The sequence below is a fragment of the Epinephelus lanceolatus genome, chromosome 24 (assembly GCF_041903045.1).
Source record: "Epinephelus lanceolatus isolate andai-2023 chromosome 24, ASM4190304v1, whole genome shotgun sequence".
In the NCBI taxonomy this organism is placed as follows: Eukaryota; Metazoa; Chordata; class Actinopteri; order Perciformes; family Serranidae; genus Epinephelus; species Epinephelus lanceolatus.
The window spans coordinates 20,311,736-20,330,404 of NC_135757.1; the positions used below are offsets into that span (position 1 = coordinate 20,311,736).

Genomic DNA, 18,669 nt, shown 5'->3' on the forward strand with positions numbered 1-18,669 from the left:
CCACCTGTGTGACTTTAAGAGGGATCTGACTGGGCTTCAAGTGGGACCCAAGCAGGAGACTTTTATGAGACCCATGTAAGCCCCACCTGTGTGCCCCCATTTGGTCTTGAAGTGAGCTCTGGCTGGGTTTTAGGTGGGGCCTAAGTGGGTCAGTTCTATCAGACCCATGTAGGCTCCACCTGTGTGTTCCCATATGGGCTTGAGGGATTTTACTGGGCCTTAGGTCAGGCTAAATTTAAGTGGATTTGTACACAGGTTCCAAAGTGGCCCCACCTCGGCTCACATGGGCTTTGATTATAAAGGAGTGTTTCCCCTAGTTTACTGCTTTGGGGGGGAACAAACACAAGACTATGTAGAGACAGAAATGAAATGCTGTCACATAAATAAGATAAATAACATAAGGCTATTTAGTTTGTTTAATAAAAGGACAAGGTCTAGACCTGTTCTATAGGAAAGGTGACGTAAATGACTTATGTTGTGATTTGGTGCTATATAAAGTATAAAAGTAGGGGTTATAAAGTGAGGCTAATAACCCATATTTCAGGTCAGATATTCATATTTAAGTAAATACAAAAAGTGCTACAATTTAGCAATAAACACCCCAATATAAAGTTGTTTTTCAATCAACATGTTTAATAAAACTTGTTTTAAAACATAAAATTTGCATTTGCAAATACTGCATTCGCAAGAATGGGCCACAGAAACATGAGGTGACAGTAAGCTTAACCTTTGACCTCCCCAATCTAATGAGTTCAAGTCCAACAAAAAACATAAATGCCTCTGGCCCTGGCTGTTGCAGCAGGACAAAAACAATGAAAACATACTTTTAAATGCATATCAGTGTTACGTCCCCAGTCAAATGACTCTGCAGTTGTCATCGATATTGGCTCCAGATCCAATCAACAGTTACATACAGTAAACATAACACCTGGGTGGACATGCTAATTTTTACAGGAGTGTATACTTTGTGATCATAGCTTTAAAGTACAAAAGATGTGTTATTCAGCACTACTGAGTGAACATATAAAAGGAACACAGGTGGAAATGAATGAAATGAGTTCTCTTTTGTGTAGCTGATGACTGGTAAAACTGACATTTTACAAGGACATTTTTCAAAAGGACATACTTGTTTTTCAAATTTGTATTACAGTTACATTTTCCAAATTTACAAGAGGGGACAGGAGGTAATGAAATTTCCCACAAGTCAACAACTCACTACACATTTCTTAAAGTTAGCTGATATGCCAGCATCTCAATTTCTGCGGAACAAAACTGAATAAACTTTAACAAGATCACTGTGTTCCCTGCTGCTTTCTGTTGTTTATTAACCTTATTTTGTTTTCAAACACATTCAGGGCAACGGACATGACATACCAAACAATAAAATAGGCAACACGTCTGAGAGCTGCAAATGGGCTATTATTTTGGTGTAAAAGAGACTTAACTGAAGGTGTGTGTATGTGCTCCTACCACTATGGCAATACCAGGTAACACCTACTGGGACTGTTCCTCTTCTTGGCCTATCCCACCATCCAATTTTTTTTTAAGCTCTCTCTGAGCTCTTACCGTCCTGTTTCCGCCTCTGTCACGGCTCCAGTGAACCACTTGGAGAGGGCCTTCTCTGCTTCCTTCTGGGTAATTCCTTGAGTTAATGTGTTCCTCTTTAGTGCCCCTAAAAATAAATCACAAGACAAACAGACAGCCATTCAAAAGTTTGGAACCACTGCAAAGTTTTTATCGGACGAGTACAGTCTGATGGGTTGGCCAGCACACTTGTCTGATCTAAATCCTATTGAGCATTTGTGGGAAAAGTTATTAAAAGGTGTATGAGAAGTGGCCTACTACCCAATCACACAGTATGACAAGTATTTCATGAAACTGGGTAAAATTTCAACTGATCTACAGAGATCTAATGAACCTGATAGTTAGAATGCCCAAGGTCTGTAAAAATGTCATCATTAAACACTTTGATCAAGAGAGTATTTGAAGAATAGAGCAATTAATACTTGTGTGATACATTTAAAGAACATTAGTATATTGTAGCATCTCATGAAAATCAGCCAGTGAGGCATTAAAGCATATCTGTAAATTCCAAGAAAGGTTATGGTTACACTCTTCGCCTCCCCCAACATCCCATGAATCGAGGATACGAACCAGTTCTTACAAGCAGACCACCACCACTTTTACAAAGTATAGGAACGACTATCATAAATTGCCTAACAACACAAAGCTAAAAAAAAAAAAAAACAATCACTAAGTTGTAGCACAGAATAACAAAGTTCATGAGCCACCATCAGAAGAAACATGAATGGTGCATGTTGGCAATTCGGAAAATCACATGAACTGCAAACAGTGGCCTCTGCTCAGATTTGTTGTGCCCTCTTTTCATCAGCTAGGCCAGCTGTAAGCTTCAGCGTGCATCTACTTCAGTAGATCAGATATTTTGCCAAATTTCAATATTTTAAGCTAGAAAGATAAAGGAAGTTACATTAGGTAACAATTTACCATATACAACATCAAAAAGACGCAGCTCTCGAAAATTGTTCTTGCCATGACGTCCAAAAAGGCTGTACTGCAGTGCCAATTCATGGGACATGAGGAATGCCATCATTCTTCTGGTGGCATCATCCAATGAACTACCTCCTATTTCTCCAACCATAGCAATCTGAGTGTATGGGATGAAAAGCACAGGAAAGAAAGAAAAGAAATCAGTTAAGATAAGACAGCAGAATACATTTCAGTGCCAAATACAAACGTGGATTTGTTTGTTTGAACTTACAACTCCAGACATGAACTCTGAGTCGCACAGCTTCTCGTTCATGGCTTGCACATCTTGGTTAGTGGTCAGTGAAAATACTGCTCCTTCAGGTGGTTCCAACACTGGCACGGCCGCTTTCTGCTTCATCAGTGTATTTAACATTTTGCTATGTACTTTCTGAGTGTCCTTCACTTCTTCGAGGAGAGTTACCAATTTTACAAACATGGCTCCTTCAATGTCACTGTGGCTGCTCACACTTGAGGAAGAACTAGTGCTTGGGGTTGCACTGGGGCTTCCAACACTCGGTGTCACGCTGGGGCTCCGAACACTCAGGGTCGCGCTGGGGCTTCGAACACTCGGGGGCGTGCTGGGCCTCCGAACACTCGGGGTCATGCTGGGGCTTCGAACACTCGGGGTCATGCTGGGGCTTCGAACACTCAGGGCCGCACTGGAGCCACTCACTCTTGAGGCGATGCTAGGTTTATATCCTACTGCTGAATGACTGCCAAATTCAAGGGGAGGAGAAGGTGGCAATTCGTCCTCATCACATGAGTCAGCTTCCTCCTCACTTGATGAAAGAGCCTGGGCTTTTTTGGGTGGCCTACATTCAGGTAAAAGATATTTTAGCAAATAAAAAACTTAAAGGTTACTCATGCATAGCAATGTTTTAGTAAATATAATGGGACAACATTAGCATCAATCATCAATTATGCATTATTAATTATTGTAAAGAATTTGGTGTAAGACCCTAAAATGTGTCAGTATGGTCCAAGTACTACAGGTATGCATACACATAAGTTTAGGGAAGCACAATCAAATATGAGCCTACAATGGCCTATCACCGAATATTGTTAGTCATCGATATTGTTGTACATGTTGTTCAATATGATTCATGATGAAACTGTACAGTAACTGGCCCGGGACTAGAGATGAACTAGAAAAAGAAAGCATTTCCTGCAGAAAATGCGTGTGGATGCTGAAAGCAGCTGAACGCTATTGCTGAAGCAATGCTGAATGAGCTGAAGAAATTGTTGAAACAATGCTGAATTAGCTGAAGAATCTGCTGAAGCAATGTTGAAAAAGGCTAACACTAAAGCTGAGAACTCTAAATGACTTTAAAAGGGCTTAAAGCAGTAGAAACGTTAAAGAGGCGGAGTAACAAATATAAATTTAAGTGTAATATTTGAAGAGTTTGAAAAGTTGAAATCTTGAAGAAGAAAGTGACATGCCTAACATGGCTGAAGAAACAAGTGAGAATAGATTAAAAAGAAATGGCTGGAAATTACTTAAATTGTTGAAGAGTACTATGAAGAAATCGAAAAGTTGAAATCTTAAAACTGACAGCTTGAAAACATTGTTGAACATATGTATATTGATAAAGATTAAGCAATAAGAGTAAAAGTAGAACTTGTAAGCAGGGGACTGAATGACATGAAAAGTTTGAAAAATACCTGAATCTGTTTTGTTTTTTTAAAGTTAGAGCCTACTCAAATACATTGTAAACTGACAGCAGAGGAACAATTTGTTGAAGCATGTAGACTAAGTATTAGCCGAGGAGTAAAATTAGAACAAGTAAGCAGCAAGTTTATTGGCGTGAAATGGTTGAAAAGTGCCTCTGTAGGTTAGGATAAGTGTAAACAAAGTTATAGATGTACTAGTCAAATAAAAGTGTATGAGAGAGAAAAAAAGAGTGAGAGAGAGAGTGAGAGACAGACAGACTGGATTATAAAGATCTTATTGCTGACTTTGCAGCCAAGAAGGCAGGGAAAGTGGCTCTGACATGACCATTTTCCTTTGTTACAGTTACAGTGCAGTTAATAATGAGTTAAACTGGATGAGTTGAGAGCAGAAGTCCATTCAAAACAAAAGGGAGGTACATAGGTATGTACAATTAAGTCTGACCTGAGAGCTGTAAAGGTGTTGTGTGTCTGAGAGAGAGAGAGAGAGAGAGAGAGAGAGAGAGAGAGAGAGAGAGAGAGAGGGAGAGAGAGGGAGAGAGAGAGAGAGAAGGAGAGAGAGAAAGACAGAGAGAATGTGTGTATCTGTGAGAATGAAAGAAAGAAAGAAAGAAAGAAAGAAAGAGTTATACCTGAATAAATAAATAAATAACTAGATAAATAAATAAATAAATAAATAGTTTAAGGTAAATGTAAAATAAATGTGTTACAAGTCTAAAAGAGGTGGAAAAGCCAGAAGTCAGGAAGAGAACATACTGAAGTGTGTGTAAGAGAAATAGATTGTTAGAGATGTTAGAGATACGAAATCATTCAGAGGATGATTAATGAACTGTAATCCTGTGTGTGTGTGTGTGTGTGTGTGTGTGTGTGTGTGTGTGTGTTTGCGTGAGTGACTGACTGACTGACTGAGTTTTTATTCACAAAAAAGAGAGATGCACAGTCACACCACAACCTGTACAATCCAGACAGAAAGAGAGAGAGCTTGTATGATAGATAGATAGATAGATAGATAGATAGATAGATAGATAGCTTTCAGCATCCACACTAAATAATGAAAAAAGATGTTTGGCCCAGTTGAAAAATCGAACAATTATTAAATCCCCAATGAAGTTAACAGTTCATTTCAGAGCTATGTTCAATTTTAGACAGTCCAAAATGTGAAATTATAATTCATCACACATGCGTCAGCCATGACAGGCAGGAAATTTTTAGTTATCATCTTGGCTGAAAATAATTCTGTAAAACTGTCATTTTTTTAATACAGTTGCAACCCTACAACTGCCAATATACTACTACAAAACTGTAAAATATGCAAAATCTTCCTTTAAATGTTGTGAAGGAAACTATAAAATTCCACTTTGGTTAGTAACAGGTTTAAGTACATTTACATTTCCTTTCTTTGTCGCTTCTTTGGTACATCATTGTCTGTTTGAAGATCAGATGTAACTTCTGCTCGTGCAAACTTACATCGAGCATCTCCATATGTATCTTAAAAAGACAAAAAAAAGCATAGCTTAATCTAAATCTCATACAGCTTCAGACTTATCCCACTCCCCCAAAATCTGTTTTTTACCTGCATTTCCAATTACACGCACACTGTATGTCGTCCATGAAGCATCTGGCTGGAGTTGCTGCTTAACTGCCTTAGTGATGTTTAGACTTAGGCCTGAGGGCCAAAAACAGTCCGTCTTGTCTTCATCAGTAAACCAACACGATGGGATTATATCCACTAGAGTCTTCCCTTCTCTTGATTCTTCATCTCTGAACTCCACGACGCTGAAGAGGGCCATGCTGCAATGTTCATAAGGTCAATCACTCGTCATGTAATTGTGGAAAAGCCACACACCCCTCTCGCACAGGAAGCAGTATGAGTTTTTTTGTTAAGTCAGTCACAGGCACACCATGAAGCTGGTCAGAGAGTTGTGTCACTGTTCTGATCCCCACACAAGATGAATCAATAGGGTAATCGTAAAAGCATCCTTGTCTCTCATAAAACTGACACACAGTGTACATAGCTCCTGATAACACCTCTAGAATATTCCTCACAACAGCAACTCTGCCCTCAACATCAAAGCAGTTGTTGCCTTTAGAGCAGGAAATAATATTTGCTTAATGTCTATACTTCTTGTACTGCATACGAGCAGGGAACTCTGGGAGAGTTGGACCATCGACATGTGGTTGTTGAAGCTTATTCCTCATTTTCTTTCCATTATCAAAAGGGATAGGTTTTTCACCTAAACGGCGTACAACTTGTTGAAGAGGATTTTGGGGCCTTCTTACCAGCCGTTTTAGTGTGCCGAGATAATTTTCAAAAGGGAAACATGAAACACTGTCTAGGGCACCAAACTTTCTTGCATCATCAGCCAGATGTACAAGACTGTGGGTGTTGTACACAAGGTGCTCTGATCCATATACAGTACAGGCCAAAAGTTTGGACACACCTTCTCATTCAATGCGTTTTCTTTATTTTCATGACTATTTACATTGTAGATTCTCACTGAAGGCATCAAAACTATGAATGAACACATGTGGAGTTATGTACTTAACAAAAAAAAGGTGAAATAACTGAAAACATGTTTTATATTCTAGTTTCTTCAAAATAGCCACCCTTTGCTCTGATTACTGCTTTGCACACTCTTGGCATTCTCTCCATGAGCTTCAAGAGGTAGTCACCTGAAATGGTTTTCCAACAGTCTTGAAGGAGTTCCCAGAGGTGTTTAGCACTTGTTGGCCCCTTTGCCTTCACTCTGCGGTCCAGCTCACCCCAAACCATCTCGATTGGGTTCAGGTCCGGTGACTGTGGAGGCCAGGTCATCTGCCTCAGCACTCCATCACTCTCCTTCTTGGTCAAATAGCCCTTACACAGCCTGGAGATGTGTTTGGGGTCATTGTCCTGTTGAAAAATAAATGATCGTCCAACTAAACGCAAACCGGATGGGATGGCATGTCGCTGCAGGATGCTGTGGTAGCCATGCTGGTTCAGTGTGCCTTCAATTTTGAATAAATCCCCAACAGTGTCACCAGCAAAACACCCCCACACCATCACACCTCCTCCTCCATGCTTCACAGTGGGAACCAGGCATGTGGAATCCATCTGTTCACCTTTTCTGCGTCTCACAAAGACACGGCGGTTGGAACCAAAGATCTCAAATTTGGACTCATCAGACCAAAGCACAGATTTCCACTGGTCTAATGTCCATTCCTTGTGTTTCTTGGCCCAAACAAATCTCTTCTGCTTGTTGCCTCTCCTTAGCAGTGGTTTCCTAGCAGCTATTTGACCATGAAGGCCTGATTCGCGCAGTCTCCTCTTAACAGTTGTTCTAGAGATGGGTCTGCTGCTAGAACTCTATGTGGCATTCATCTGGTCTCTGATCTGAGCTGCTGTTAACTTGCGATTTCTGAGGCTGGTGACTCGGATGAACTTATTCTCAGAAGCAGAGGTGACTCTTGGTCTTCCTTTCCTGGGTCGGTCCTCATGTGTGCCAGTTTCGTTGTAGCGCTTGATGGTTTTTGCGACTCCACTTGGGGACACATTTAAAGTTTTTGCAATTTTCCGGACTGACTGACCTTCATTTCTTAAAGTAATGATGGCCACTCGTTTTTCTTTAGTTAGCTGATTGGTTCTTGCCATAATATGAATTTTAACAGTTGTCCAATAGGGCTGTCGGCTGTGTATTAACCTGACTTCTGCACAACACAACTGATGGTCCCAACCCCACTGATAAAGCAAGAAATTCCACTAATTAACCCTGATAAGGCACACCTGTGAAGTGGAAACCATTTCAGGTGACTACCTCTTGAAGCTCATGGAGAGAATGCCAAGAGTGTGCAAAGCAGTAATCAGAGCAAAGGGTGGCTATTTTGAAGAAACTAGAATATAAAACATGTTTTCAGTTATTTCACCTTTTTTTGTTAAGTACATAACTCCACATGTGTTCATTCATAGTTTTGATGCCTTCAGTGAGAATCTACAATGTAAATAGTCATGAAAATAAAGAAAACGCATTGAATGAGAAGGTGTGTCCAAACTTTTGGCCTGTACTGTATCTTAACAAAGTTAGTCACATAACATTTCAATAGTTTGTCTGCATAGTCACAGTATTCAGAACACAGGGCTGGGCTGAGAAGAATTCTCATTGCTACCGACAGTAGCATAAAGTTCTTATACAGTCGTGTAGGTAAGCGTCCTTGTAGAACCACAGGGCCTGTATACAACAGAAATTGTCTGAATTCAGTGGCCTTCCACTGACTGTATTCCATAAGTGACCGTGGTTTTCGTGAAAAATTCCTTGGGAGATGTTCTCTAATTGATTTCAAATGGCCAGAGATAACGGTGATGGTGGCTGCAGAAACCCAACACCTTAAAGGTCCTTTGATCCACAGACTGACAAGTTTTCTCACATTTCCTAAGCAAACTAAATGCATGTAATCAAGTACAAAGCTTGACACCATCCCTATGCCCAGCTCTTGAAGGGATGAAACACCATGATGATGTTATTCATCCATCATATGTTTAAACTGTGCATCTGTTCTAAGTGGTGCTTTCAAATCAGGAAACACAACCTTATTGTCCATGCGAATCCCATGCTCTGTACAGCGTTCACAGGAGTTGTAACCAGAATGACCCTTGGTACATTTCAAGAAGGCACGGGCAGGTGCATCACAGAAGAAGGCATCCGGAAGGGCAATATTGTAATGTTTTCCATTGTAATGCAAACCCTCATTAGATATTACCTTCAGGTCCTGAATGAAATCCTTTAAGTAATCCTCAACAGAATTTGGCTTTGTTGGGCCTGCATACAGGCCAATAATAATAACATTAGATTTTGGAAGTTCTTTGATCTTAGCCAAAATAGGCCATAACTCCATTTTGGAGCTTCTGAAGAGCGGTAATTCATCAATATTAACACAGAGAGTTAGAGTGTCTGTTGAAGGATATGATTCATGAGACAGCTGTGAAATAATTGCATTTGACACTCCAAAATGATAGTAGCTACCATCTCCAATTTCTTTGACCTCACAGGTTTTTAAGGTTGACAAAACAGTCCTTGGATCTCTGGGTAAATCCAGGCCGCGCTGCACTAAAATATACAATAGTTCCGACAATGCACTGTGTGAAATATTGTGATTTGGGGCCCAATCAGCCAATTTCTTTTTCAGTTCATCACAAGGATTAGTTCCCTCAGTCGTAGCATTCAAATTTAATTCTTTACTGCTATCACTTGGGAACATCTCAGAATCTGATTCCTGGCCACTTTCATTGTAAACAGTCTGGGCCTGAGAATCCAACTCTTCATTATGAATCTGGCTGTCCATTTCAGCGACACAGTCCAGATTTGAAGACACTTTGTTTTTGGCGCGCAGGTCTTCCAACATCTGCAAGTGCTCTGCAACTTTGGCTTTAATGCGTCTCCGTTTGGTTCGAGAACTACCATAGTAATCCATTTTTCTGATCTGTAACAGACAAAGATTTTGACACTTACACATATGCATGTGCCTGAATACTTTGCAAATACTTTGCACTTTGACGCTGAACGAATAAAAACTGAGGAAGTATTCTGACTGTCTCTAAAAGAAAGTGAGTGGGAGTTTATCTATGTAATACGATAACTCCATTTTGCAGGCTTCGTTGTCTATGCAGAGAGACATGTAGACTCTATTTGGCTCTGTTACTATACCTCCAGATGTAACAAAGAACTCCTCAAAACCTCTCCCCTAATGTCATCAAAATATGTCCATGTGTTCATTTACCTTTCTGGAACTTTTGGAACTTGTTGACAATCTGGTTACTGGTGATGCCCCAAAATCAGATGCTCAGAGACCTGCAAAAATATACAGCACAAAGCATCAGTGCAGGCAACAAGAAATCCATACTAAAAACACTTGCTTGTCTGGTGTATCTTTAATGGCCAAAATAATAAATTTCCATTTACATACATGCATATATGCATACATACATACATACAAGATCATGCCCCTCTTATATCCAAGAGATAATAAGGTATTATGTTTAATATACACTTGATGGCCAAAGCAAAATTTGAATCAGATTTATTTAAATACATCAGCCAGTGGTTGACTAATGCATTGAATTTAAAGTTGAATTGAAATTTAAATCCAGAATGCAACTCAATAAGTATTGGTCTCTAAATTCTGCTGAATGTGTGAATGACAATTTACTTGTGGTAGAAGTGGGTGGCACACTTGTGCACAATTAGTACCTTATGACCTTAGGTCAGTCTTAGGCCCTGGTGCACAGTTATCTTTGATAATCAGAACACAAGTGGACAGCTCTAAGTACTTGTGTGCATCATCAATCCACACTGAGATCTGATCACTCAAACCACATTTGGTTGTTATGTGAGCCACATGTAACCACATTCAGTGTGTACACAAATGTGAGTCAGACCACACTGAAGGATCTCTGACTGTATAAGTGGAAATATGTATATGATCATGTTTCAAAGATTCACCGATTACAATTCCCACTAAAATCATCACGTTTCCATCTCTCATACACACCTCATCCACTGACTTGTGTTCTGTTAATTCTGACAGACAGCTGTATACTCTCCATTTTAAGACTCACATTAGCTTGCTCAAAAGGTATACTGGACAATCACTTTCACAGGCCATTAGATATGTAAACACCCGCTAAAGTAGTCAGTCACCATATTAAAGGAATGCTCATGCCTGTCAAACGCTGTTCTATCACATGGTAATGTGCATTTCATTATAGTCTCAGCTTGCGGGGTGGGGCAGGGGGAGACAATGACAAACAACCATAAGCCAAAATGTTATGTATTTACTGGCAATGCTTTCAGATTCAACATGTTTTGTACCCCATGGTCAGAAAGTCTACATGAGAGGCAGACCCGGCTGCAGAAACAAACTGATTTGACAGAAAAAAATTAAATATGTTCAGGGGGCACGCATATTTTTCAACATAGGCTTTAAACTGACTTTTCCACTGGTTGTGCTGCAGCACCAGCACATCTTTTGCTCATACTTTTTATAAACAGACTGCAGCCTACGATGCACACTCTGAGGCGTTCTCCTCTTTAATTATGTTAAACAAAAATGTAAAATTATGTCACTAGATTTTGATAAAAGATACAATCACATTCATGACGGTTGTTAAAACAGATTAATGTAAAAACCGGCTCTGAATCATGAGAAAGTTACAAAGAGACAGAGACACAGAGCATCACTGTAACCATAGTAACCCATAGAAACTCACTCACACACAGATCTGTCTGTGTGGTCACTTCTGGAGAGAGGCAGCAGAATATATGACAATAACAGATCTATGGATATTTCTCACTTTACCTCAATGCACTATTGAATTCACTGTTTCTCTGTCCAGGCGCTGTCTCATAACGCAGTGACCTTAAACTCATCACGGAGCATCTCAGCTCGACTCAAACCGGGCTTAAGTTTATTTTTAGCTCCGCTAACCAAAGTTGCAAAGTTGCAAGTTTTAACTAGTATCGTCGTGAATCCTAACAGGTCCGGTCCAATGTTATAGGTATAGAGGAATCTGGCCATCTTATTTTAACTTCATAACATGTTTAGAGCTGTTACAGGCTACTTTGCTAACACTACACACACAACGTAACACACCGCTAATACCACAACCACACGTAGAGTGAGCTCAGTGCGTCTGTGTCTACACACCTGCTCTCTGATCACAGCGCAGGGATCAGAGACCAACAAACATTAACGTTAGCTGCAAGTTATGGTGCGTTCCAGGCAGGCTTTTGAACTCGTAAGTCACGACTTCAAGTCACGAGTTACGACTTTGTAGCGTTCCAGGAAAGTTACGGCAAACTGCCAGTTACTTCCTGTTTAACGTTGAACATGGCGAACCGTATGTTTGTGCTTCCCCAATATTTCTATCGTCAAAGGTGCCTGCTCCTTGCTCATTTGAGCAAAACGGAGGAGGAAGACAGCGCACAAGGTCACAGATGCTATTATACTTTTTATTTTACGTTATCTGTGTGTTTGGAAACGTATTTTGTATTGATTATTCTTGCACTGGAAACCAGCTGTTAGAGCGGCTGCCAATAATGCGTTAACATTAGGGTTATTTTATGTCTATTTCTCACCATGTATCACCTGCATCAACACCGCATCCATAGGGCTGCCATTGTTATTTAGAGGAGTAAGGTAATTGGTTTAGAGGGCTGTGTGACGTCAGAAAGCGTAACTGGGAGTACGTCGATCTGGTACGAGTTCACGGGTGGGAAGTTACGGGTTTGACTGCCGTTCCAGTGCACTTTCACGGGTTACAGGTTGTGAAAACACGAGTTACGGGTTGCCTGGAACGCACCAATACTTGCAGAAAAAGAAACGTCAGAAACTCCTGACATAAAAAATTCATTCATTCATTCATTCGTTTTCAGTATCTAACGTTACCTGGAGGTGCACCTAGCCTGTCGTGATACGTCATGATAAGCATGTTTATTCCCTCCAAAGTTTTGTAAACTACATTCTGTACACATAAAACAATCTGTGAAAACCCACTCATACTGTGGGTTCTATTTGCACATAAACATTTGTTTATGTCTTACCTTAATTAATCCAGATAGCGATAGAGGAGACAAGAGGAGGAGCAAACTGAGCGCCAAATGCCAAATGGCTGCAGACTGGAGCCCCTCGTCTCATGACCTCTCGTGTCATGACTTGGGCGTGTACAACAGCAAGTCTACAGGGTCAAAAATGCAAATTCGCGATTTCTTGACACTCTTACCACCAATAAATCAAACCGAGAGGAGAAGAAGAAGAAGAAGAAGAAGATGGCAGTGGCGTTACAGGTAAATTCCCAAAGAGACCAGTTTTTTTTTACTATCCATTTAAAAAAATAAAACGGTTAAACTCTTAACTTTACAATTTTAACCATCCGGATAGTTTGTAACGTTGCATTTTAAACGTAAGATGATACTACGTGTCCCTTGGGTTAACACATACATCTTTGTTTGAAGAAACGTTAGCGTTTATCGTTTTTTTTTTTTTTTTTTAGCTAATACCTAACGTTATGTACTCTGTACAAAACTGCGCTCAGTGCAACTGCACATTTAAGAGCTGCATGCCAGGTATTCACACTGTGCTTTTAACAGAATTCAAATGTTCAAATGTTACTAGGTAAAATGACTTTGTGTCTGCAACAAAAAACAAATCTTAACACCATGCACATGAATATGCTTTTGTTTTGTTATTGCTATACCCACAGGTTATGTTGGACGTGGGAAGTTGGGAGAGCTCCGGGGGATTCATTCTGAGGATCCCCACCTTGGATTATGCAGCCATTTCTGCCAGCTGCAGTCTGGATGTTTTGACTAAAGAAATAAAAAAAGTTGCATTCTTTAAAAGACTCCTTTTATTTATATATTTTATATATGTATTATATATTCCTTTCACACATCACAGGGAAATTGTTACAAGTGCTTATCCTGTAGTGTGAATGTGCGTGCATGTATGTGTGCATATGTGTGTCAACTAACACATGAACAGGACAAGCAGCAGTGCCAGGCAGATATCCACAGAGCCTGCAAGCTGAGACACACAATAACACTGAGGCAAGGCAAGGCAAGTTTATTTGTATAGCATATTTCAGACAAAATGCAACTCCAAGTGCTTTACATAAAAAAGAAAATAAAATGATTTTAAGAAAGGACAACATGTAAAAGCAACACAAAGCAACAGTACATCGAAGAGGATTCAATACTATGTTTAAAACAACTTTTCAACCAGGATTCCTAAAATACAATAGGAGAGGTCATGAGACGAGAGGTTCCAGGCTGCAGTCATATGCTTAACACAGGAGAGGTCATGAGATGAGAGGCTCCAGGCTGCAGTCATATGTTTAACACAGGAGAGGTCATGAGACGAGAGGCTCCAGGCTGCAGTCATATGCTTAACACAGGAGAGGTCATGAGACGAGAGGTTCCAGGCTGCAGTCATATGCTTAAAACAACTTTTCTACCAGGAAAATCTACCAGGATTCCCGAAATACATTACAAAATACAACATTACGTTTAAAACAACTATAGTGTCAGGCGCGAGCTTTACAAAATACAATATTATGTTTAAAACAACTATAGTGTCAGGCGCGAGCTTTTATTCTGAAATTTAGAAGCTCGGGGCGCGTGGCTTCTTTATCACCAGATGAGAGGTCATGATACGAGAGCCATGAGACGGGAGGCTCCAGGCTGCAGCCATACAGTCTTGGGGACGCCAGGGAATTGATTTTCAAATAGTATATCCATCTGCAGAAAGCCCACTTAAAACTCTTCCATCCATGAAATAATGATATTTGCAACGTGTCTGACAGTTATGGTTAAACTATGACTTGTCGGAAATAATGACATTAAGAGTGAACAAATGAAATCTAACCATCACGAAGTGAATTTGATGTGGGACTACTCTTTGAAGCGGACGGTTACAGTGGGGTGAACCGCAATATGGCAGTGTGGCGGAAAGCGTTACTTTTTCAAATAACTTTTCAAAACAAAAGTAGTAGTATTTATCTAATATACTAGATTATAATACTAGATTATAAAACAAAGTAAACCTAGTACATACACACACACAATATATATATATATATATATATATATATATATATACACTCTAAATACTCTTCACCTGATGTGTCAGGTGAAGAGTATTTAGGCACAGGTGTAGCAGAACAGATCATCATGCATGGGTGACGGGTTTTTACCGCTTGCATGCTTAAATTGCAGTATACAAGTCTTTTCCTGTAAAATAGAGGCTGATGGTGCTGTTCATACGTTGCGCAAGTGCGTCTGCAAGCCTTTTGTTTACTGGAAGCGCTATGTAAAAGCACACACTGAGGCAACACTTCAGCCTTGGTTGGTTCTGTGTAAATCGACAAAGGGTTATAGGTAGACTTTCTTTACATAAATGTCATGCAAATTTTGTGTAAAGGGGGCTTTGTATTCGTTATGGACTTCAATTGTGGTTATATTCCCTATAGGGCCCATGCGGTCAGCCCACATGGGCTCCCCACATGGCACCCATGTAACTGAAACCATATGGGTCCCCCATAGTGTTGCCCAGTTCCATACCATGCCCACTTAGCCTGGTTATATTCCTTATAGGGCCCATGCAGTCAGCCCACATGGGCTCCCCATTTGGCACCCATGTAACTGAAACCATATGGGTCCCCTATAGTGTTGCCCAGTTCCATACCATGCCCACTTAGCCTGGTTATATTCCTTATAGGGCCCATGTGGTCAGCCCACATGGGCTCCCCGCATGGCACCCATGTAACTGAAACCATATGGGTCCCCTATAGTGTTGCCCATTTCCATACCATGCCCACTTAGCCTGGTTATATTCCTTATAGGGCCCATGTGGTCAGCCCACATGGGCTCCCCATTTGGCACCCATGTAACTGAAACCATATGGGTCCCCCATAGTGTTGCCCAGTTCCATACCATGCCCACTTAGCCCAGTTTTATACCCTGTAGGGCCCATGCAGTCAGCCCACATGGGCTCCCCATTTGGCACCCATGTAACTGAAACCATATGGGTCCCCCATAGTGTTGCCCAGTTCCATACCATGCCCACTTAGCCTGGTTATATTCCTTATAGGGCCCATGTGGTCAGCCCACATGGGCTCCCCATTTGGCACCCATGTAACTGAAACCATATGGGTCCCCTATAGTGTTGCCCATTTCCATACCATGCCCACTTAGCCTGGTTACATTCCTTATAGGGCCCATGCAGTCAGCCCACATGGGCTCCCCACGTTGCACCCATGTAACTGAAACCATATGGGTCCCCCATAGTGTTGCCCAGTTCCATACCATGCCCACTTAGCCTGGTTATATTCCTTATAGGGCCCATGCAGTCAGCCCACATGGGCTCCCCATGTGGCACCCATGTAACTGAAACCGTATGGGTCCCCCATAGTGTTGCCCAGTTCAAGACCATGCCCACTTAGCTCGGTTAAATTCCTTATAGGGCCCATGCAGTCAGCCCACATGGGCTCCCCACGTGGCACCCATGTAACTGAAACCAAATGGGGCCCATAAAATTTGCTCTGTTTATGCCCATGCCCACTTAGCCCATTTACATTCCTTATGGGGCTCATACAGTCAGCCCACATGGGCTTCACATGTGGGGCCCATGTTACTGAATCCACATGGGACCCGCAAAATTTGCCCACTTCAAGCCCATGCCCACTCAGTACCCACATAGCCCGCATATAACCCTTGTGGGCCCCACATGGACATGCTGGCTGGGTAACAGCATTCTAATTAATAAGGATTAAAAAATAATTTGCGGTTACATGACACATCTCTTTGGTCCTGTAGGTTAGATCTACCTTTGTGCCAGTGGTGGTGTCCACCTGTGCCTTCCTCCACAACCTCTGCATCACCAATGGTGACATGGTGGAGCCAGATGTGGAGGAGGGGGGCGTCCACGACGATGATTACCAGGAAAACCAGCCGGAGGACCAAAGGCCAGGAGAAAACCTGCGGAACAGACTGGCAGCAGAGGTTTCTGCTCCTGGTGCTGCCATCCCTGCACTGCAGGAACATGACTACTAGTCAAGTCACCATTTTTTGTACATAGTTCCAACATTTGACATTTTTTGTAAATAGTTCCTGCAATAATTGTTCTTGTTTGATTACAAAGTTCTAGTTCTCTTTGTATTCATTAATTCAGGTCCAGCTGGTTTCTGTAATCAACCATATGACATATATTTAACATTATTTGTGGTTGCATCTAGCTGTGTGTGTGAATGAATTGGGAATCCTTGGCCAACCGAGGACTGTGATAGGTGGAAATGGAATTTTAAAATATTTTTTTATCTGCATAGACACCTTTATTTGACAGTTACGAGACAGGAAATCACGGGAGAGAGAGGGGATGTGACATGCAGCAAAGGTCCGCTGGCCAGGATTTGAACCAGGGTTGGCTGCGTAAGTGGCATTATACTTCGCTATGCCATGGCCACCCCACACTAGCTTTGTGTCCCATCTTGGCCACCCCAGCATTCCCAAACAACCCGACTCCGAGAAGACCGGACCCCGGCGCAACTGGGGCCGTTACCGGCCTCACACCATCCACAGGCTGAGCCTCGATCAGAAGGACTCAGGCCCCCGAGCGACACCGGGCAAGCGGTCTTCCGTATGTCACATTTCCCCGGTCCGCCCGTCAGAGGGCTATTCGGCGCTGGGCTCTTCCCTCTTCGCTAGCCGCTACTGAGGGAATCCTGGTTAGTTTCTTTTCCTCCGCTTAGTAATATGCTTAAATCCAGCGGGTTGTCTCATCTGATCTGAGGTCGTATTCGAATGGGTTCAAGTGGCGTGGCTCCCACACCCCAGAGGGGTGGGAGGCTCACGGGCTTCAGGTGACGCTGAAGGGGTACCCCGCAACGGTGGAGTGCGGGCCCGGCCGAGCGGCCGCGCAACCCCGGCCCCCGTCGACTTTCTCCTCAATCCCCCGCTGGAACGTTCCCACCGGACGACACGCACGAGACACGGGCAGCACGGAGACCAGGTTGTCCACCGGCAGCCGCGCCCGCACGTGCGGGCCCAGCGGGACGCCCCTCTCCCGCCTCGCGACGGGAGAAGGAGGGAAGGAAGGGGGTTTGCAGCCGCGCCGCAACGGGCATCCCCTGCGACTAGGTCTGAACTTAGGGGGACGAAGGCGTCTGGCACCTGCGACAAAGCGTGGCAAAGCGACCCTCAGACAGGCGTAGCCCCGGGAGGAACCCGGAGCCGCAAGGTGCGTTGTGTCGATGATCAATGTGTCCTGCAATTCACATTAGTTCTTGCAGCTAGCTGCGTTCTTCATTGACGCACGAGCCGAGTGATCCACCGCTAAGAGTTGTCACATTTTTGTTTTTGTTTGGTTTGTTTTGCCAGGCCAGTGTTCATCAGACAGAGGGTTTTGAGAACGGACACAGAACCCCCGGGCGGTCCGCACCGTCACGGCCAGGGGGCCAGGACACTACTGGAGACACTGAACCCCCCTCTCCCTCCGGAGGAGGGCAGAGAGTTGGGTACCCGGGGGCACGCGGAGGGGGGGGCTGGCCCAGGACCGGTCGCCGCGACCGTGTTGACGTTGGAGGTTCCGAGGGTTTTGCGGGCCTCTCCCAGAGCACCGGACGGAGGGATGCGTCCGATCGGGAGGAGGCCCAGACTAGGCGAGGAGGAGGAAAAAAAAAATAACGCCATGCGCCGCCGCAACCACCACCACCGCCATCACCAGCAGTTGCTCTCCCAGTTGTCCCGGGAGTTACGACGTACCGGTGCGAGGGAGACGGATGACGCGCAGCGAGCGCCTCAGGGCCTGGCTCCCACTGTCCCTACCTACTATCTAGCGAAACCACAGCCAAGGGAACGGGCTTGGCAGAATCAGTGGGGAAAGAAGACCCTGCGGGGCTTGACTGTGCCCGGGGCGCGAGGCCCTCCG

General features: G+C 42.9%; 1 protein-coding gene and 1 non-coding gene across 2 annotated transcripts; both read right to left on the reverse strand.

The window, feature by feature from the left end:
* Positions 1–612: 612 nt before the first annotated feature.
* LOC117270061 (uncharacterized) lies at positions 613–12,900 on the reverse strand. The gene is made up of 7 exons (XM_033647490.2): positions 12,789–12,900; positions 9,967–10,037; positions 5,789–6,006; positions 5,604–5,703; positions 2,780–3,359; positions 2,506–2,665; positions 613–1,672 (listed from the first exon to the last, which is right to left on the reverse strand). The coding sequence occupies exons 3-7, from the start codon at positions 6,003–6,005 to the stop codon at positions 1,563–1,565; spliced, it is 1,167 nt and encodes a 388-aa protein (XP_033503381.1). The 5' UTR covers position 6,006; positions 9,967–10,037; positions 12,789–12,900; the 3' UTR covers positions 613–1,562.
* A 5,033-nt stretch (positions 12,901–17,933) lies between these two features.
* On the reverse strand, positions 17,934–18,083 carry LOC117270242 (5.8S ribosomal RNA). The gene has a single exon (XR_004502780.1). It is a non-coding gene; the product is annotated as a 5.8S ribosomal RNA (ribosomal RNA).
* Positions 18,084–18,669: the final 586 nt, after the last annotated feature.